The following is a 22662-nucleotide window of genomic DNA, read 5'->3' as shown; positions in this document are numbered from 1 at the left end:
AACCCGATTTCTCCAGCGATGATCTAGATGTGCTGAACCCTTATGAAGGAAAACTCGCACACCAGAAGACTTCATACACTTCAAATTTATGTTAAGAACCTTTAATTCTGCCCTTCACCTTGCCAAACAAACCTACTTCACCACTCTGATCTCCTCACTATCCAACAACCCCAAGAAATTTTTGACACCTTTCACTCCCTCTCAGTCCAATAGCACCAGCCCCTAACACAGACATTTGTGCTGATGTCCTGGCCTCTCACTTTATAGAGAAAATAGATAATATCCATCAGGAAATCAGCTCCCAGCCAGCAAGTGCATTGACTCCCATCCCACTCTGCATTTCGCCTGGCTCACACTCCACATTCGATCCCATCACAGAAGTCTCCAAGCTCCTCTCTTCTTCTTGTCCGACTACATGCACTACTGACCCCATTCCCTCTCATCTCCTCCAGTCTCTCTCTCCAGTCGTCACAACTCACCTAACTACAATCTTTAATCTATCCCTCTCCCTTCCTCCTTCAAACACTCTATCATAAATCCATTACTAAAGAAACCCGCCCTCGACTCATCCTGCACAAACAACTACAGACCAGTCTTCAATCTCACTTTCATCTCTAACCTCTTGGAGCACCTGATCTACTCCTGCCTTACCCATTAACCTCTCCACTCATTCCCTCCTAGACCCTTCACAGTCCGGTTTCCGCCCCCTACATTCGAAGAAACTGCACTCATCAAGGTGACCAACAACCTTCTGACAGCAAAATGTAACTGTGACCACTCTCTGCTCGTTATTCTCAACCTTTCTGCAGCTTATGACACTGTTGACCACCCTCTCCTACTCTCTAGGCTCCAGTCACAGGAATTAAGGACACTGCTCTCTCCTGGTTCTCTTCCTATCTTTCTGACCGCTCCTTCAGTGTTCTGTTCGCTGGCTCCACTTCATCTCCTCTTCCTCTCACTGTTGGGGTACCACAGGGCTCAGTCTTTGGCCCCCTTCTCTTCTCCCTCTACCCAGCCCCAATTGGACAGTCCATCAGAAGATTTGGCTTTCAGTACCATCTTTATGCTGATGACACACAACTATACACATCATCCCCTGACCTTACCCCCGCTGTACTACACAACGCCAGTGACCGTCTGTCCGCAGTCTCAAACATCATGTCCCCTCTCTATGTGAAACGTAACCTCTCCAAAACTGAACTTCTGCTCCTGCCATCTACTAACCTCCCTAAATCTAATATTTGCCTCTCCGTGGGTGGCACCATAATAACACCCCGACACCAGGCGTGCTGTCTGTGTGTTACGTTTGACTCCGATCTCTCCTTCACATCCCATATACAATCTCTTGCCCAATCGTGCCTCTTACGCCTGAAGAACATCTCCAGAATCCGCCCTTTTGCCACCATTGAAACAACAAAACCCTCACTATTGCCTTGATCCACTCCTGCTTGGATTACTCTAATGCTCTATTAATTGGCCTCCCTCACTTGACTTTCCCCTCTCCAGTCTATCCTTAATGCAGCAGCCAGGGTTGTCCATCTAGCTAATTGGTATTCAGACGTGTCCGCTGTTCTTCAAATGGACCACTCCCCCCCATTAACAGTTGATCGTCTCAGAGTTTGGGACCAATTGGTGAAAAAACTTAAGATTTCTAAGATTCTAGGACCTATGACACCGATCATGGACAATGCAGAATTCCCCTCTGAAGTTCGAGTGAGTAAATTACTGGTCTTCAACTATAAAACTAGACTCCATCAGGTCCTTGCAAATTTCATTAATTTACCATCAGTAAATGAGCTTAAAGCTCTCTACCCTGATCAAACTATACCTTGGCTTTCATACTTCCAGTTCTGTTCATTCATTGATTCCCTTCAGCCATTCTCGGTGCTCAAGTCTGACCTTTCTCAGTTTGATTTGGAGAAGTTGGAGACGTTGCACTCAAGCATGGATCTCCAAAATAGATTATGTTTTGTCATCTCAGACTTATATAGAGTTCCTATGGTTCAGGAAAGATTGGGAGAGAGAGAGCTTAGGATTTCTTTCTCGGAGGAGCAATGGAACAAAACTTTCTCTTGCACACACAGACTTCCATTGGCTTGCAAAGCTCAAGAAAAAAAATTACAAAATCATAACCAGATGGTATCATTGGCCAGCAGATCTTCATAAGATATTTCCCTCTGTTTCCAATAAATGCTGGAGTTATGAAAATGGTGAAGGCACTATGCTTCATATCTGGAGGGAATGCCCTCAAATAAGTGGCCTCTGGAGCAAAATCTTTGATGTTCCCAAACAGATTACAGGGGAATCATCATCTAGAACTCCCCAGATTGGACTTCCTTCTATGATACCAGGGTCTATTAAATCTATCAATTGCTGTGACACCACTAGAACAGTCATTCCAAAGACACTGGCGTTCCAGAACCACTTCATCTATCCAAGAATGGTCTCTTGAAATGTTTTTTTGTGTAGAATGGAAAGACTATCTGCTCATAATAAAATAAGCTCAGACAACTTTTTCTGTACTTGGCAAGGATGGATTTTATTCAGAGATTCCCCGGAGTACTCCTCAATCCTTCTGAAGTGATGAAGACTCCATATATTGTCCTTGTACATACATGAATCTGGGTGGATTCAAAAACCTGGCTCTTCTCTTCCCCTCCCTTTAGATTCTCTTCTTGGCATTTCTATTTTGCTATCTTTTTTCTACAAAAAGATATTTTCTTTCTATTGTCAGGCTTAACAATGCCCAACTTGATTGCAAGAAGTTAATGAACATTTTGTTAATATGTCATACTTTTCTTAAAAAGGGGGTATTCTTGTATGTGATTTGACGTTAATATATTATCTTGATATTTTTTAAATCTTTTGACAGTAGAACTATGGTCTGTACCACTATAATGGACACTATCTCTTTGGTTGTGTTTAGAAATTTTTTAACTACAGTATATGCTGTTCTTAATTAATAAATAAAAGAGTTTATGAAAAATTTTTTAAAATACACTACATTGAGCAGCAAGAAAACCCCACACACTTTATAAATCGGCTTAAATAATGGGTGGACTGATTTTGTCAATAAGAAGGACCAGGGAAAGAAAATGGCCATTCATTATTTTTCATTTTCTTAACTTTAATGTTCGGTACATGAGAAGTCTGAGTTTCATGGGTGCAAAAGTTATTTTGTCAGATATCTAAGCCTTGATTGTTGAACAACTCATAGTTTCTGTGAATTTTAATTTATATAATATATATATACAGTATATATATATATATATATATATATATATATATATATATATATATATATATATATATATTCGATGAAATGATGTGAATTTATGTATTTACAGCTATACAACAGTTATCCCTCATTGGTTGGCTGGCTGCCAGGGAGTCATAGAAAAGTGACCAAATACCACATTGAGATACACAACTTTGTAAGGGAGACCTTCACAGGAAAGCAGAGAGAACTGGATGTGAATAATCAGAGAAACCTCATTGATGCCTTCCTTGCAAATCAACAAGAGGTATAGTATTCCAGTATTTAAAAGAGGTTTTTTAGCAAATTTTGATTCTACAAAATGCTGACCATTCAGAATGGGAGAGCAGTCAAGGTGCTAAAAGGGGTATTTCCATCTCCAAGATCTTATAGTAGTAATGGTAATAATAATAATAATAATAATAATAATAATAATAATATTAGCAAAAACCTCCAATTAGAAATGCAGTATAGTTCTTCTGATAAGCTATGTCACTTACCCCATTGTTAGGATTCCGGACTTTCCTTTGTGCCTGTTTGCTCTGATCCAAGATGGAGTCTCATATCACGCCCTGTCATGGAACTTCCTGTCTGTCCTGATTATTTAAGTTCTGGTCGTGTGCTCCTCCTTGCCTGAGTATTTTGTTGCTGTGGCTCCTGAGCTTCTATTGATCTGTTGGTGGACTCCCTGCTGCTGCTCGTTACTTGGTACTCTTCCGATCCACATTCTGCTAGTTTCTAGTTGGAGCTATTCACCCCGGGAACTGCTGTGGCCAATAAGGAATCCAGACCTCACCATTTCCTCTAGGTCTGTGGTGGGCTGCAGTGCTGGACTTGTGCGGGACTTTCAGCCGTAACGGTACACATATTGACCTTCTCTTGTTAAGGCCACTCCAGTATAATGCTGGACTTTTATGTTTAAGTGCCATATGTATTTCCACCCTTATGGTTGCTGGACTTCTTCACATCAGTGCTGTGTGCGTGCTCATTCATAATATCGCTGGACTGCTTCACTAAATGCTATGTGCTTACTCACATGCAGAGTAAAATAGATGGACGTGTGCACAGCTTGCGGAATGTGGTGCCCAGGTAGGTTCCAACACCCAAGTATTATGTAATGAAACCCTGGCACTCAACTTACCGTATATGTGAAAGCATTTTTTTATTTTCAGCAACAAAACATTTTGGTCATCAGTCTGACCTTCATCAGTTACTGTGAGTATAAACAAACAAAAATGTACAAAGGAACAAACAAAAGAGGTGTATAACCAAAATAAAGTATTTACAAAGCTAGACTTTCAACATGAAGATGGCATTACAGCATATGGGAATTGGTATACAATTTATATAGAACAGGTGGAAGAAAACATATCCATGTTCTAAAAAACACGTATGGAGACAACCAGTCATGGCACAGTGTATGAGGTAAGTGAAGGACGAAAACATACCGTACAGAAGGTAATGTCTATGGTGAATGTGTGCTCCTGTGAGCAACAAAGGGGGAGTGTCTGAAATGTAAGAGTAAACCCTGTAAAATATGGGATCAATTGAGTGGATACTGTCACCGGTAAAAATAACAATAACATACCCCTGTTTAACCCCTTCGTGCCATGCGCCGTACTAGTACGGCGCTGCCGGCACTGCATTAGTGCCAGCCGCAGTACTAGTACGGCGCCCCGATCACCGCGGTCTCACGCTGAGCGCCGCGGTGATCGGGTGCGGGTGTCAGCTGTATATGACAGCTGACACCCCGCAGCAATGTCCACGATCGGCGCTGTCGCCGATCGCGGGCATTTAACCCCTCTGATGCCGCTGTCAATAGTGACAGCGGCATAGAGGGGGATCGCGCAGGGACGGGGGCTCCCTGCGCTCTCCCACCGGAGCAGCGCGATGAGATCGAGCTGCTCCGGTGACCTGGAAGGAGTCCCCGGATCCAAGATGGCCGCGGGACTCCTTCCGGGTCATAAGATGACCCTGCTTGCCGGCGTCTGCTGAGAATCCTCATAGCAGGCGCCGGCAAGCCTGTGGAACGTGCCTGTCACATCGGTGATCAGACCGAGTGCTATGCACACGGTCTGATCACCGATCTGTGATGTCCCCTCCTGGGACAAAGTAAAAAAGTAAAAAAAAAATTTTTCCACATGTGTAAAAAAAAATAAAAAAAAAATAATTCCTAAATAAAGAAAAAAAAAATAAATATATTCCCATAAATACATTTCTTTATCTAAATAAAAAAAACACCACACAATAAAAGTACACATATTTAGTATCGCCGCGTCCGTAACAACCCCACCTATAAAACTATATCACTAGTTAACCCCTTCAGTGAACACCGTAAAAAAAAAAAAAAAAAAAAAACGAGGCAAAAAACAACGCTTTATTCTCATACCGCCAAACAAAAAGTGGAATAACACGCGATCAAAAAGACGGATATAAATAACCATGGTACTGCTGAAAACATCATCTTGTCCCGCAAAAAAAAAGCCGCCATACAGCATCATCAGCAGAAAAATAAAAAAGTTATAGCTCTCAGAATAAAGCGATGCAAAAACAATTATTTTTTATATAAAATAGTTTTTATTGTGTAAAAGCGCCAAAACATAAAAAAATTATATAAATGAGTTATCGCTGTAATCGTACTGACCCGAAGAATAAAACTGCTTTATCCTTTTTACCAAACGCGGAACGGTATAAACGCACCCCCTAAAAGAATTTCAGGAATTGCTGGTTTTTGTTCATTCTGCCTCCCAAAAATCGGAATAAAAAGCGATCAAAAAATGTCATGTACCCAAAAATGGTACCAGCAAAAACGTCAACAACGGGGCAGCGGATGCTGTTTTTCCACGCATCCGCTGCCCCATTGTGAGGTGCGGGGAGGTGGGGGCGGAGTTCCAGCCGCGCATGCGCGGTCGGAAATGGTGGACCGTCAGCACAAAAAAAGTTACATGTAACGTTTTTTGCTGCCGGCGGTCCGCCACAACACGACGCAACCGTCGCACGACGCTTGCGACGTGTGTCAATACGTCGCTAATGTTAGTCTATGGGGAAAAAACGCATCCTGCAGATGACGTTGCAGGATGCGTTTTTTCGCCAAAACGACGCATTGCGACGTATGCAAAAAAACGCTAGTGTGAAAGTAGCGCTAGGGTTAGGACTAGGGTTAGGGTTGGGGTTAGGGTTTCAGTTAGAATTGGGGAGTTTTCACTGTTTAGGCACATCAGGGGCTCTCCAAACGCGACATGGCGTCCGATCTCAACGCGTTTGTTTGCGTTAAAAACGCATGCATTTTTATAGAAAAAAAACAGAACACACACTGAAAAGTCACCCACCACCATCAAGGTGATAAAGGGATCCAAACCCTAACCCTAACCCTACCCCTAAACTCATCCCTAACCGTTTAATGAACATTTTCTGACAGTCATAGTGCCACGTATTTCAGTGCCACGTATTTCAGTGCCACGTATTTCAGTGCCACGTATTTCAGTGCCACGTATTTCAGTGCCACGTATTTCAGTGCCACGATATTTCAGTGCCACGTATTTCAGTGCCACGGTATTTCAGTGAAATACGTGGCACTGAAATATCATGGCATTTACGTGAAATACGTGGCACTGAAATACGTGGCACTTAAATACGTGGCACTTAAATACGTGGCACTTATATACGTGGCACTTAAATATCGTGGCATGTACATGAAATACGTGGCACTTATATACGTGGCACTTATATACGTGGCACTTATATACGTGGCACTTATATATGTGGCACTTATATAGGTGGCCACTGAAATATCGTGGCACTTATATACGTATATACGTATATACGTATATAAACGTATTTCAGTGCCACGTATTTCAGTGCCACGTATTTCAGGTTAGGGGTAGGGGTAGGGTTAGGGGTAGGGTTAGGGTTTTTTGGTTTTTTCTTGTTTTCTTGTGTTTTTCTATAAAAACGCATGCGTCTAAAAAAACGCATGTGTTTTACCGCGATTACATGCGTTTTTTCACACATGCGTTTTTTAAAAAAACGCAAGTGTGAAACCAGCCTTACCCTTGGGAAAATAAAAACATGGGGGCTAAAATATAATTTTCGTGGAAAAAAATATATTTTTTATTTTCGCGGCTCTGCGTTATAAACTGTAGTGAAGCACTTGGGGGTTCAAAGTTCTCACAACACATCTAGATAAGTTCCGTGGGGGGTCCAGTTTCCAATATGGGGTCACTTGTGGGGGGTTTCTACTGTTTAGGTACATCAGGGGCTCTGCAAATGCAACATGACACCTGCAGACCAATCCATCTAAGTCTGCATTTCAAACGGCGCTCCTTCCCTTCCAAGCTCTGCCGTGCGCTCAAACAGTGGTTTATCCCCATATATGAAGTATCAGCGTACTCAGGACAAATTGGACAACAACTTTTTTTGTCCAATTTCTCCTGTTACCCTTGGGAAAATAAAAATGTGGGGGCTAAAATATAATTTTTGTGGAAAAAAAAATATTTTTTATTTTCACGGCTCTGCGTGATAAACTGTAGTGAAACACTTGTTGGTTCAAAGTTCTCACAACACATCTAGATAAGTTCTGTGGGGGGTCTAGTTTCCAATATGGGGTCACTTGTGGGGGGTTTCTACTGTTTAGGTACATCAGGGGCTCTGCAAATGCAACATGACACCTGCAGACCAATCCATCTAAGTCTGCATTTCAAACGGCGCTCCTTCCCTTCCGAGCTCTGCCGTGCGCCCAAACAGTGGTTCCCCCCAATGTATGGGGTATCAGCGTACTCATGACAAATTGGACAATAACTTTTGTGGTCCAATTTCTCCTGTTACCCTTGGGGGAAAAAAAATTGCGGGCTAAAACATCATTTTGTGGAAAGAAAAAATGATTTTTTGATTTTCACAGCGCTACATTCTAAACTTTAGTGAAACAACTGGGGGTTAAAAGTGCTCACCACACATCTAAATAAGTTCCTTAGGGGGTCTTCTTTCCAAAATGGTGTCACTTGTGGGGGTTTCCACTGTTTAGGCACGTCAGGGGCTCTCCAAACACGACATGGGTTCCGATCTCAATTCCAGCCAATTTTGCATTGAAAAGTCAAATGGCGCTCCTTCCCTTCCGAGCTCTGCCATGTGCCCAAACAGTGGTTTATCCCCATATATGAAGTATCAGCGTACTCAGGACAAATTGCACAACAACTTTTGGGGTCCAATTTATCCTGCTACCCTTGGGAAAATAAAAAATTTGGGGCAAAAATATCATTATTTGTGAAAATTAATATTAATTTTTTTTACGGCTCCACATTATAAACTTCTGTGAAGCACTTGGAGGTTCAAAGTGCTCACCACACATCTAGATTAGTTCCTTAGAGGGTCTACTTTCCAAAATGGTGTCACTTGTGGGGGTTTCCACTGTTTAGGCACGTCAGGGGCTCTCCAAACACGACATGGGTTCCGATCTCAATTCCAGCCAATTTTGCATTGAAAAGTCAAATGGCGCTCCTTCCCTTCCGAGCTCTGCCATGTGCCCAATCAATGGTTTACCCCAACATGTGGGGTATCGGCGTACTCAGGACAAATTGTACAACAACTTTTTTGGTCCAATTTCTCCTGTTACCCTTGGTAAAATAAAACAAATTGGATCTGAAGTAAAAATTTTGTGAAAAAAAAGTTAAATGTTCAATTTTTTTTAAACATTCCAAAAATTCCTGTGAAGCACCTGAAGGGTTAATAAACTTTTTGAATGTGGTTTAGAGTACCTTGAGGGGTGCAGTTTTTAGAATGGTGTCACATTTTCTGTCATATAGACCCCTCAAAGTCACTTCAAGTGTGAGGTGGTCCGTAAAAAAAATGGTTTTGCAAATTTTGGTGCAAAAATGAGAAATCGCTGGTCAACTTTTAACCCTTATAACTCCCTAACAAAAAAAAATTATGTTTCCAAAATTGTGCTGATGTAAAGCAGACATGTGGGAAATGTTGTTTATTAACTATATTATGTGATATAACTCTCTAATTTAAGGGCATAAAAACGAAAAATTTGAAAATTGCTAAATTTTCATAATTTTCGACAAATTTCTGTTTTTTTCACAAATAAATGCAAGTCATATCGAAGAAGTTTTACCACTATCATAAAGTACAATATGTCACGAGAAAACAGTCTCAGAATCACCAGGATCCGTTGAAGCGTTTCAGAGTTATGACCTCATAAAGTGACAGTGGTCAGAATTGTAAAAATTGGCCGTGTCACTTAGGTGAAAACAGGCTTTGGGGTGAAGGGGTTAAGATGGTAGTGTGTACGGCAACCTGTGGAGTGGATGGGCATACTGCTGAATATAGTGATGCCGTAGATACACAAAAAGTGAGGCAAGGGGAATAAAATGTGACTTACCGCTGGCGTATGGTATGACGCGGTGTCCACCGCTGGTCAATTACCTGATACGCCGCTGCACATTTTATACCAGCTGAGAGGGTGGCGGTGAGCCGCGCTGTGGACTGGAGGAGGTGTGTCCAGTCAGCGGCAGTGATTGCCGGGAGGTGGTGACGTATTCCTAAGGAAGCGTCCTACAGAGTAAGCTCTGTGGGCGTGTGCAGAGAGGGGCGGTGTGATGGTAACGTCACCGCTATGGCGGTGCGTTTCAAGGAACAAGGGCTTGCGTGTCACCGCTAAGGCAGTGCTTTACGGTGTCCCTGATGTGTCATGGCTCATGCTTGTTTCAAGATAAGGGTGTCGGACATAGACAAAGAGCCTATGAGAAGGGCGGCTGAATAAGACATATGGTGATAAGTTGTATAGGATAGTTTTTAGTCTCTGTAAGGAGAATAAACAGACAGATACATAATAGCACAGATTACATGCAGGTGGATTGAGGTGCGCCAGCCAAAGTGGTGAGTGCCAGTAAGAAGTTCAGGAATCAATATAGCCAACTCTAAAAAATAGAAGATGGGCAGTTAGATACCACACAGATGTACCACATGAGTTTATACAAAGGCCAACAAGTCATATTCCCTGTTTAACCCTTTGGGAAAAAGGGTCTCCATGGTATGTATCCAATAAGCTTCTCGTCTTTTCAACAAAGTAACCCTATCTCCACCACGTCTCTGCGGAGGAACTGAGTCGATGACCTGATATTTTAGTTGTGAGATTGAGTGTCCTTGTGTGGAGAAGTGGTGAGGTATTGGTAGGAGTAAATTATTGCAGCGAATGGTGGATTTGTGTTTAGAGATCCTATTGCGTATACACTGCGTGGTTTCACCAATATACAATAATCCACAAGGACACTTAATTAAATACACAATGAAAGATGAATCGCATGTGTAATAGTCTCTAATCCCAAAGCTCTTGCCCGTGTGGGGGTGCTGGAAGGTGCTACCCTTCTGCACATTCCCACATTGTGCACAATGTAAGCATGGGAATGTACCCATTCTAGGTTGTGTCAAGAATCTCGACTTTTTAATTTTTGTGGGGCCGAAGTCGGCTCTTACCAAACTGTCTCTGAGATTTTGTGGTCTCTTGTAACACGGGAGAAAGGGAAGTCTAAACTCCGGGACATTGGGGTGTGCCGTGGAGAGTAGGGGCCAGTGCTTTCTGATGTGCTTATGTAAGATAGACGTAAACGGATGGTAGACATGTACAAATGGGATGCGTTTGCTATGGTCTCTGGCTTGTGTGCGGGGAGGAGGATTTCTTTGTCTATTCAGGACATTTGAAGGGTAACCGCGATGTTGAAACTTGGTCGTCATTTCATGGGTGGGTTGTTCCCGTAGGCTATTGTTAGTGACAATGCATTGTATGCGCTGGTACTGTGACCTGGATATGGAGCATTTTACAGCGGGGGGGTGGAAACTCTGATAATGTAGGATGCTGTTCCGATCAGTTGGTTTTATGTGGAGATCGGTGGTAAGATACCCGTCCCTGTCTTTCAAAACCACAGTGTCTAGGAAATTCACTGATTGACTTACTCACATGCAGTGATGAGCGAGTACTAAAATGCTTGGGTGCTCGTTGCTCGGGTCGAGCAGATTGGAATACTCGGGTACTCGACCAGAACAATGAGCCCAATGTAAGTTCTGAGTATTTTTACCGCGGTGCCCCCAGGGGTCCTTTTAAGGTCTAAAAACATCTGAAAATGATGGAAACACTGCTCAAATGACACAGGGACCACATGGGGATCGCCCCTGGAAGCATTCCTGCCTCATAGTTCACAGCCTTAATCATTTTTTTCTGAGATTCATGCCATTTTTCCCAGTGCCACAAAAAACACACTAAAACGAAACCAAAACGGGTTTTGCTTTGAAATATGTCAAGGTACATCCTTTGCAGGTTAATTACTTGCCCTTAAGGCCAAATATTTAACCCCAGACCGAAAATTTCCTCCCCTACTTAGGCTTAGTTCAGACACAGCATTTTTGAAGCATTTTTCAACTTTAGCATTGCTTTCAACCACTACAAATGCATTCACTGTGAAATGTCATTGTAACATTTAACACCCCTAGCTGGCCATGGTGTGTGGAAAATAGCCGTAGGCACTACTATAAGTTGTGGTGCTCAATCAGGTGCCCAAACCGTACAGTATTATAGATAGACTTGGCACACACATGGTAAGATGCAAGTGAGAATTTAATAGAAGGAGAGTACATACAGTATTAACGTTTCGGTCATAAATAGTGTTGAGCGATAACGTCCGATACTTGAAAGTATCGGTATCGGATAGTATCGGCCGATACCCGAAAAGTATCGGATATCGCCGATACCGATACTCGATACCAATACAAGTCAATGGGACACCAAGTATCGGAAGGTATCCTGATGGTTCCCAGGGTCTGAAGGAGAGGAAACTCTCCTTCAGGCCCTGGGATCCATATTAATGTGTAAAATAAAGAATTAAAATAAAAAATATTGATATACTCACCTCTCCGGAGGCCCCTGCACCTTACCGCTGTTAACCGGCAGCCTTCTTTGCTTAAAATGAGCGCGTTTAGGGCCTTCCATGACGTCACAGCTTCTGATTGGTCGCGTGCTGCTCATGTGACCGCCACGCGACCAATCACAAGCCGCGACGTCATTCTCAGGTCCTAAATTCCGGCTTCTGATTGGTCGCGTGCCGCTCATGTGACCGCCACGCGACCAATCACAAGCCGCGACGTCATTCTCAGGTCCTAAATTCCTAGAATTAGGAATCAGAAGCCGTGACGTCATGGAAGGCCCTAAACGTGCTCATTTTAAGCAAAGAAGGCTGCCGTTAACAGCGGTAAGGTGCAGGGGCCTCCGGAGAGGTGAGTATATCAATATTTTTTATTTTAATTCTTTATTTTACACATTAATATGGATCCGATACCGATTCCTGATACCACAAAAGTATCGGAACTCGGTATCGGAATTCCGATACCGCAAGTATCAGCCGATACCCGATACTTGCGGTATCGGAATGCTCAACACTAGTCTTAAATTAGACCTTCATCAAAGTACTAAACAAAAAAGAAACTAAATTAAACAAAATATATGCAATAGATTATATATTACAGATAATCTATATGGGTCCAAATAGAAAACAGAACAATGACTAACACAGATCTAGACAATATAATAGAAATAGCAAATCATTGCGAGAGATACAGTCGTCTGACATCCTAATAATCATGCACTTATTATAATGTGAATTTTGGGACTAGTCCCTATATAATGAAAAGGTAACTAGGTGAACCTTGTGTTTGTGACCATTGGGGTGAGACATAGGCTATCAATGAAGAAAAGAAAAATAGAGGAGGAAACCTACCCTCTCATAGAGCGTTTCATAGCTATATGGGTCAACAGGGGGTTAATCTGTAGGGATGTGGGAGAAAAATATGGATTATGGGTCACTGGGAGGAGCCCGCATGTGAGTAAATGGTGGATAGTGACTGTGAGAATTTACATACCCCACTTCAGGCCAGGGTCAGTTCAAGAGAACAGCCGTATATGGCGCTGTGGGAGTAAAGAGCCGAGTCTTAATGGTAGCCACAATATAGGTACGTCCTGTAGTGGGAGTAGTCCTGCGTCGCTATGTGGTGAGGGGTATGTGTCACTTACCGAGTGCAGCGATTATCGGATGCGGTGTCCACCGCTCGTCCTGAGTGTGGAGTGAGAGTCCCGGGGGCTGCATTATAAAGACGCGCTGAATAACGCGCAACCGGAAGTGTTCACCTGGAAGTGACCTGTGAATATGGGTATTGCTGCAGTGCGTTCCACCTTTTAGAAAGTGGGCGGAACAATGCGTTCCACTCGGGGCATGCGCAATAGGCGAATACATGCAGTATGTCCTCCTGGGGCAGATGACGTGCAGATGGAATGATCCTTGACAGCGTCATAAATTAGAGAAGAGTGGAAGTAATTTGCTCCTCTGGAGAAGCGTGGTAACAGATTAGTGATTTATCCAAGTGACCGATCTCTGTAGTAAAATGAAGAGGTGAAGATCCTGTGGTTGCTAAGTTAATATAGATGGTTCTGTAAGAGAAATGTATATATTAGTCCCATGCATTTAGAATAGCATTATAACAGTCACAGAATGAGGAAATATTGTACAAGTGAATGCCTTAACACAAAATCTTGTTCTTGATTAAGTCCTAAACGCCTAAATGTCATAGTCCCTTTTGAGGCCCTTTGGGGCCAAGGTCTGCAGTTCATGTTTCCAGTACGCCTCCCTCCTTTTGAGAAGGCATACCCTATCGCCGCCTCTACGTAGTGGTGTGACCTGCTCGATCACCTGGAATTTTAGTTGGGCGATAGTGTGTCCCAAGGTTACAAAATGATGAGGTATCGGTAATAGAGTGTTTTTACACCTAGTTGTAGATTTGTGTTTTGATATCCATTGTTTAATGGGTTGTGTCATCTCCCCTACATAACATAACCCGCAAGGGCATTTTATCAGATAAATGACGTATGACGTGTCACATGTAAAGAATCCCTTAATGGGATATTCCTTCTCATTGTGAGGATGGTGAATGGTAGTGCCTCTCTGAATGCTGTTACATTGTGTGCATTGTAGGCATGGGTAAGGCTGGTTTCACACTTGCGTTTTGATCTGCAGCGTTTTAAAAAAAAAAAACGCATGCGTTTTTTTTCCTATGTTTAACATTAAAAACACATGCGTTTTTTTTACGCGTTTGACCGCGTTTAACAACGCATGCGTTTTTTTGCTGCATGCGTTCAGTCGCAGAACTGCAACATGTAGTAATTTCTAGCGGCGTTTTTTTGCCACAAAAAAACGCATGCATTTTTTTGCGGCAAAAAAACCTATTGCTGTCTATGTAAACGCATGCGTTTTTAAGCACGTGCATTTGCTTGCGTTAAAAACGCATGCATTTTTATAGAAAAAAACAAGAATACACACTGACAAGCCACCCCCCACCATCAAGGTGATAAAGGGATCCAAACCCTACACCGAACCCTAACCCTGACAAGCCACCCCCCACCATCAAGGTGATAAAGGGATCCAAACCCTAACCCTAACCCTACCCCTAACCCTAACCCTACCCCTAACCCTAACACTATGACAGTCAATACTCTACGAGTTTATATTTTTAGTACTCTATAGCAATACCGTATATCTTGAGGTGTCCACATTGAACAAAGCTTTTTATTAGAAGAATGTCCTGGTCACCAGGTCAACATAATAGCCAATTCCTATGGATCCCTAGGATCCCTAGGGTTAGGGTTAGGGTTAGGGTTAGGATCCCTTTATCACCTTGATGGTGGGGGGTGGCTTGTCAGGGTTAGGGTTAGGGGTAGGGTTAGGGTTTGGATCCCTTTATCACCTTGATGGTGGGGGGTGGCTTGTCAGGGTTAGGGTTAGGGTTTGGATCCCTTTATCACCTTGATGGTGGGGGGTGGCTTATCAGTGACCTGGTGACCAGGACATTCTTCTAAAAAAAAGCTACCCCTAAACCTAACCCTAGGGATCCAAACCCTAACCCTACCCCTAACACTAACCCTAACCCTAGGGATCCTAACCCTAATCCTAGCTATTTCTATTTATAGTGGGTTTTCTAGTTGATTTTGATGATTGGCAGCTGTCACACACTTCTCAGCATGCGTTTCAAAAAACGCAAACGCATGAAAAAACGCATGTAAACGCGTCAAAACCCCGCGTTTTTTTACCCAATGCAAAAACGTATGCGTCTAAAAAACGCAGTGTTTAAACGCGTTTACATGCATTTTTTCACCACCTGCGTTTTTTTTAAAAACGCTGCAGATCAAAACGCAAGTGTGAAACCAGCCTAAGTACCGAATTTAGGATTACTGAGAAACCATTGTCTTGGCACCTGTTGGGAAGTGCCTATGTCTGCCCTAACTAGTTTGTCTCATATATTACGTGGTCTCCGGAAGCATGGAAGGGAGGGTTCGTTGAATTCTCTAATACCTGGATGTGCTGTCCCTAAAAGGTGCCAATGGCGTTGTATGGACTTATGTAGTAGGTATGCCAGGGGGTGGTAATTGTGGACGAATGGGATGCCATCTTTTGTGTTTGCTCTCGGGGTAGAAGAGGAAGTGGTTCTGGATGTATCAAGAATATGGGAAGGATAGCCCCTCTCAACAAATTTTGTGCGCATCTCTTCCAAACATTGTTCTTGTAACCTAGCTTCAGAGACTATTTTATGGACCCTTTGGAACTGGGATTTTGGAATTGAATTTTTCATTTTTATGGGGTGAAAGCTATCATAATGAAGAAGGCTATTTCGATCTGTTGGTTTTGTGAAGAGATCTGAGGAAAGTTATCCCTAATCATTCTTAATTATTACCGTGTCTAAAAAATTCACTCTATTTGGATCATGTGTCATAGTGAAATCCAAACCTGGCCATGATGTTTTAAGGTTTCCAATGTAGTTTGTGGGCCATTCCAAATGCAGAATACATCGTCAATGTACCTTTTCCACACTATAGCGTGTGTGCAGAAAAGGTCATTGATATATATGGTACTGCTTTCATAATCCGCCATATAAGAATAAGCATAAGGTGGCACTGCGTTACTTCCCATCGCGGTACCCCTAATTTGTAGGTAAAATTGGTCCTCAAAAAAGAAATTTTTGGTGAGTATTATGGAAAATAATTTGCAACAGAGATTAATTTGTTCTGGATCCATGTTATAAGCTGTGAGTAATCTCCTAACAGATGTAATACCCTCTGTGTGTGGTATGGACATATATAAATCCTTTACATCAAATGTAACCAGAAGAGCCTCATATGCAGACCCATCTTGTTTCATTTATGAAGGAGGGACTCTTAAAGTCACAGAGCCTTTTTTACTGGTGCATCAGGCGGCATTCATCTTCCTAAAGGGCCATTATGAAACAGTGGGTCTCCTAAGCTGTTGTAGCCTACGCTGTGAGTGGATGGGCTGCCAAGAATTACGACGCACCACAATACCCCTTTCATAAGATGTCCAGGGGGGCTCCTGAAAAAGTGGTGCATTGAATTCAAGGCCTGCTCTGCTACCAATTCATATTCCCCCATTACGCCTTGGAACCCACACACTGGATGGGCCCATAAAAATCTACTAGTATTTTTTAATGGTATGATGGTTCCCTCTTTGTTAAATTCTCCTGTAAATAATTTTGCAATTTTATTTATTTGTTTTTAACACTAAGGTTCAGATACGGCTTTAACCCCTTCACGACATGTCCCGTACTAGTACTGCGCATGTCGTATCTCCCCCTTTGATGTGGGCTCTGGCGGTGAGCCCACATCAAAGTCGCAACATGTCTGCTCTTTTGTACAGCTGGCATGTGCACGTAATAGTGGCGGGTGAAATCATAATTCACCCGCTGCTATTAACCAGTTAAATGCTGCTGTCAAACACTGAAAGCGCCATTTAACCGGCGCTTCCAGCCGCGCGGCCAGAAATCCTCCTATCGCCGACCCCCGTCACATGATCGGGGTCAGCGATGCATCAGGATAGTAACCGTAGAGGTTCTTGAGACCTCTATGGTTACTGATGCCGGTTTGCTGTGAGCGCCCCCCTGTGGTCAGCACTCATAGCAAGCCTGCAATTCAGCTACATAGCAGCGATCTGATGATTGCTGCTATGTAGCTGAGCTGACACAGTTGTGCCAGCTTCTAGCCTCCCATGGAGGCTATTGAAGCATGGCAAAAGTAAAAAAAAAAATGTTTTAATAAATATGAAAAAATTGAAAAATATAAAAGTTTAAATCACCCCCTCCATAATAAAACAATTAAAAAAATCAAACCTACACATATTTGGCATTGCCGGGTTCATCTATCAAAAAAAAAGCATTAACCTGATCGATAAACAGCGTAGCGAGATAAAAAATTCAAAACACCAGAATAGCGTGTTTTTGGTCGCCGCAACATTGCATTAAAATGCTATAACGTGCGATAAAAGAACATATCTGCACAAAATTGGTATCATTAAAAATGTAAACTCAGCACGCAAAAAAATAAGCCCTCAGCTGACCCGAGATCCCGAAAAATGGAGACGCTACGGGTATCAGAATATGGCACAATTTTTCTTTTTTTAGCAAAGTTTTGAATTTTCTTTCACCACTTAGATAAAAAATAACCTAGACATGTTTGGTGTCTATTAACTCGTAATGACCTGGAGAATCATAATGGGAGGTCAGTTTTAGCATTTAGTGAACCTAGCAAAAAAGCCAAACAAAAAACAAGTGTGGGATTGCACTTTTTTGCAATTTCACCACACTTGGATTTTTTTTCCTGTTTTCTAGTACAAGACATGGTAAAAGCAATGGTGTCGTTCAAAAGTACAACTTGTCCTGCAAAAAATAAGCCCTCACATGGCCAAATTGACAGAAAAATAAAAAAGTTATGGCTCTGGGAAAGAGGGGAGCAAAAAACAAAAACGCAAAAATGAAAAAGGGCTGCGACGTGAAGGGGTTAAATAAGGCTAATACTTGCAATCCAACGCAATTTTATTGCAAGCTACAAAATTCAAGGAATAGTATGATTGAATAGTGTGTGTACACTTTTGTACATGTTAACATACAAAGGTTAATAAATACATATAAGTATTAAATACATAGAGTGATTACATATATATAAAGATTAACTACATACAGTATACTTACATAATTCACAAGAGGCTTTTAAACATCATCCGTCTGGAATATCAGAGAAGCAGACAGAGAACCCCTGGGAGATTACCTATACTGCATGGTCATCCCCAATTATGCAGGTATCAGCACACTGTACATGTACAGGTACCCCAGTTTTGGCATCTGTCTTAGTCATGTTTCTCTGGTCTTATATAGTGAATAACACTATGTAGCAACTCTAGTTTCACCCACACCTTCAGATGGCCACTTTTCAAGGTTGTATGAAACTGACATATCATGGAGTCATGAGACAAGGGGCCATAAACCCCTAGAAAATAAAAGCCACAAGAATTTAGATCAAACCACCACCGGCATAGTTTCAGTAAACCTTAATGTTTTACAATGACAAACAGCAAACATATAGAGGCTTAGAACTGTTTGTGAAGTGAATAAAAAACATTTATCAAGATTGTGTCACTATGAGCATTGTCTGTCACATCTGTAAATGTTTTACAAAAAATGCAGCTATGTGATAGTCTGAATGCATTTCGGCATACAGTATTTTAATCTGGATTCCAAATCGCCATTTGTATATTCGCCATTTGTACATTTGAGGCAGCCAAAGTTATGGCTCTCAAGGAGAGAAACTAATATAGTGCACAAAGAAATATTTTAATGAACTACTGAGCCAAACTAACAGCATTGCTTTATTAAATTTATATGAAGTGTATTGTGTCCAATGTGAAAAAAAAAAAAATCACAGAGAAAAAAGCAGAGATGGTTACCTGCTGAAGCCTCCATAGGCTGTATACCAGATGCTCTGCATTGCTTGTGTGAACAATGCCACATACAGACTATTTTCGCTTATCTTTTTGTGCACTAATGCCAAACAACCAATACTGGATTGAAAGTGGTTGTTTCATCGGTATTTTTTGCACCTGTGTTGTTGCCATCATTAATCGGGTCCGATGCGCCCTGCTGGTGCATTTGTTTTGAGGCTTCAGCAGGTAACCATCTCTGCGTTTTTCTCTGTGATTTTTTTTTTCAGAGCTTGTGTCCAATGTGAGCAACCAGGCAACACAAAAAGTAGCTTTTCAAGTGAGCTCTTTAACCCCTTAGTGACAGAGCCAATTTGGTACTTAATGACCGAGCCAATTTTTACAATTCTGACCAGTGTCACTTTAAGAGGTTATAACTCTGGAACGCTTTATCGGATCCCACTGATTCTGAGATTGTTTTTTCGTGACATATTGTACTTCAAGTTACTGGTAACATTTCTTCGATATTACTTGTGATTATTTATGAAAAAAATGGAAATATGGTGAAAATTTTTAAAATTTTGCAATTTTCAAACTTTGTATTTTTATGCCCTTAAATCCGAGAGATATGTCACAAAAAATAGTTAATAAATAACATTTACCACATGTCTACTTTACATTAGCACAATTTTGGAAACAATTTTTTTTTTTGTTAGGGAGTTATAAGGGTTAAAAGTTGACCAGCAATTTCTCATTTTTACAACACCATTTTTTTTTAGGGACCACATCTCATTTGAAGTCATTTTGAGGGGTCTATATGATAGAAAATAACCAAGTGTGACACCATTCTAAAAACTGCACCCCTCAAGCTGCTCAAAACCACATTCAAGAAGTTTATTAACCCTTTACGTACTTCACAGGAACTGAAACAATGTGGAAGAAAAAAATGAACATTTAACTTTTTTTTGCAAACATTTTACTTCAGAACCATTTTTTTAATTTTCACAAGTGTAAAAACAGAAATTTAACCACAAATTTTGTTGTGCAATTTTTCCTGAGTATGCCGATACCCCATATGTGGAGGTAAACCACTGTTTGGGCGCACCGCAGAGCTTGGAAGTGAAGGAGCACCGTTTGACTGTTTCAATGCAGAATTGGCTGGAATTGAGATCAGATGCCATGTCGCGTTTCGGGAGCCCCTAATGTGCCTAAACAGTAGAAACCCCCCACAAGTGATACCATTTTGGAAACTAGACCCTTAAAGGAACTTATATAGATGTGTGGTGAGCACTTTGAACCCCCAAGTGCTTCACAGAAGTTTATAACGTAGAGCCGTGAAAATAAAAAATCGCATTTGTTTTCACAAAAATGATTTTTTCGCCCACAAATTCTTATTTTCACAAGGGTAACAGGAGAAATTAGACCACGAAAGTTGTTGTGCAATTTCTCCTGAGTACGTCAATACCCCATATGTGGGGGTAAACCACTGTTTGGGCGCACCGCAGAGCTTGGAAGTGAAGGAGCACCGTTTGACTTTTTCAATGCAGAATTGGCTGGAATTGAGATCGGATGCCATGTCGCGTTTGGAGAGCCCCTGATGTGCCTAAACAGTGGAAACCCCCCACAAGTGATACCATTTTGGAAACTAGACCCCTTAAGGAACTTATCTAGATATTCGGTGAGCACTTTGAACCTCCAAGTGCTTCACAGAAGTTTATAACGTAAAGCCATGAAAATAAAAAATCACATTTTTTCTACAAAAATGATCTTTTTGCCCCCAAATTTTTATTTTACCAAGGGTAACAGGAGAAAATGGACACCAGAAGTTGTTGTACAATTTGTCTTGAGTACGCCGACACCCCGTATGTGGGGGTAAACCACTGTTTGGGTGCATGGCTGAGCTCGGAAGCAAAGGAGCGCCATTTGACTTTTCAATGCAAAATTGACTGGAATTGAGATCGGACGCCATGTCGCGTTTGGAGAGCCCCTGATGTGCCTAAACAGTAGAAACCCCCCAAAAGTGACCCCATTTTGGAAACTAGACCCCCCATGGAACTTATCTAGATGTGTAGTGAGAACTTTGAATGCCCAAGTGCATCACAGAAGTTTATAATGCAGAGTCGTGAAAATAAAAAATATTTTTTTTTTAACAATAAAGATTTTTTAGCCCCCAAGTTTTTATTTTCACAAGGGTAACAAGAGAAATTGGACCCCAAAACTTGTTGTCCAATTTGTCCTGAGTATGCTGGTACCCCATATGTGGGGGTAAACCACTGCTTGGGCACACGGCAGAGCTCGGAAGGGAAGGAGCGCCATTTTGGAATGCAGACTTTGATAGAATTGTCTGTGGGCGTTATGTTGCGTTTGCAGACCCCTAATGTACCTAAACAGTAGAAACTCCCAACAAGTGACCCCATTTTGGAAAATAGACCCCCCAAGGAACTTATCTAGATATGTGGTGAGAACTTTGAATGCCCAAGTGCTTCACAGAAGTTTATAATGCATAGTAGTGAAAATAAAAAATATTTTTTTTCCCCACAAAAAAGATTTTTTTAGCCCCCAAATTTTTATTTTCACAAGGGTAACAAGAGAAATTGGACCCCAAAAGTTGTTGTCCAATTTGTCCTGAGTATGCTGGTACCCAATATGTGGGGGTAAACCACTGATTGGGCGCACGGCAGAGCTCGGAAGAGAAGGAGCGCCATTTTGGAATTCAGACTTTGATAGAATTGTCTGTGGGTGTTATGTTGCTTTTGCAGAGCCCCTGATGTACCTAAACAGTAGAAACCCCCCACAAGTGACCAAATTTTGGAAACTAGACCCCCTATGGAACTTATCTAGATATGTGGTGAGAACTTTGAATGCTCAAGTGCTTCACAGAAGTTTATAATGCAGAGTAGTGAAAATAAAAAAATATTTTTTTTTCCCACAAAAAAGATTTTTAGCCCCCAAGTTTTTATTTTCACAAGGGTAACAGTAGAAATTGGACCCCAAAAGTTGTTGAACAATTTATCCCGAGTACGCTGATGCCCAATATGTGGGGGTAAACCACTGTTTGGGCGCACGGCAGAGCTCAGAAGGGAGGGAGCACCATTTGACTTTTTTAGCGCAAAATTGGCTGTCGTGTTTGGAGACCCCCCTGATGTACCTAAACAGTGGAAACCCCCAAATTATAACTCCAACCCTAACTCCAACACACCCCTAACCCTAATCCTTAACCCGATCCATAATCCTAATCACAACCCTAACGATAATCACAACCCTAACCCCAAAACAGCCCTAATCTCAACCCTAACCATAACCCTAATCAAAACCCTAAATCCAACACACCCCTAACCCTAATCCCAAACGTAACCCTAATCCCAACCCTAATCCCAACTCTAACCCTAACTTTAGCCCCAAACCCTAACTTTAGCCCCAACCCTAACCATAACTTTAGCCCCGTCGTCACAAAAAAAGTTCAATGTAACCTTTTTTTTGTACGTCGCGTCCACCATTTCCGCGCATGCGTGGCCGTAACTCTGCCCCCTCCTCCCCAGGACATAGACTGGGCAGCGGATGCGTTGAAAAACTGCATCCGCTGCCCACGTTGTGCACAATTTTCACAACGGG

General features: G+C 41.9%; 1 protein-coding gene across 2 annotated transcripts in view; it reads left to right on the top strand.

Annotated features, from left to right (window-relative positions):
• The window catches only part of LOC143808695 (cytochrome P450 2C50-like), a 136539-nt gene that overhangs the window by 74786 nt on the left and 39091 nt on the right, over positions 1-22662 (top strand). For both annotated transcript variants that reach the window (XM_077291616.1, XM_077291617.1), the window contains exon 6: positions 3348-3524. In XM_077291616.1, coding sequence (XP_077147731.1) covers positions 3348-3524 — 177 coding nt within the window. The remainder of the gene's footprint in view (positions 1-3347; positions 3525-22662) is intronic.

The sequence above is a fragment of the Ranitomeya variabilis genome, chromosome 2 (genome assembly GCF_051348905.1).
Source record: "Ranitomeya variabilis isolate aRanVar5 chromosome 2, aRanVar5.hap1, whole genome shotgun sequence".
Classification (NCBI taxonomy): domain Eukaryota; kingdom Metazoa; phylum Chordata; class Amphibia; order Anura; family Dendrobatidae; genus Ranitomeya; species Ranitomeya variabilis.
This window is presented reverse-complemented; position numbering and strand designations above follow the sequence as displayed.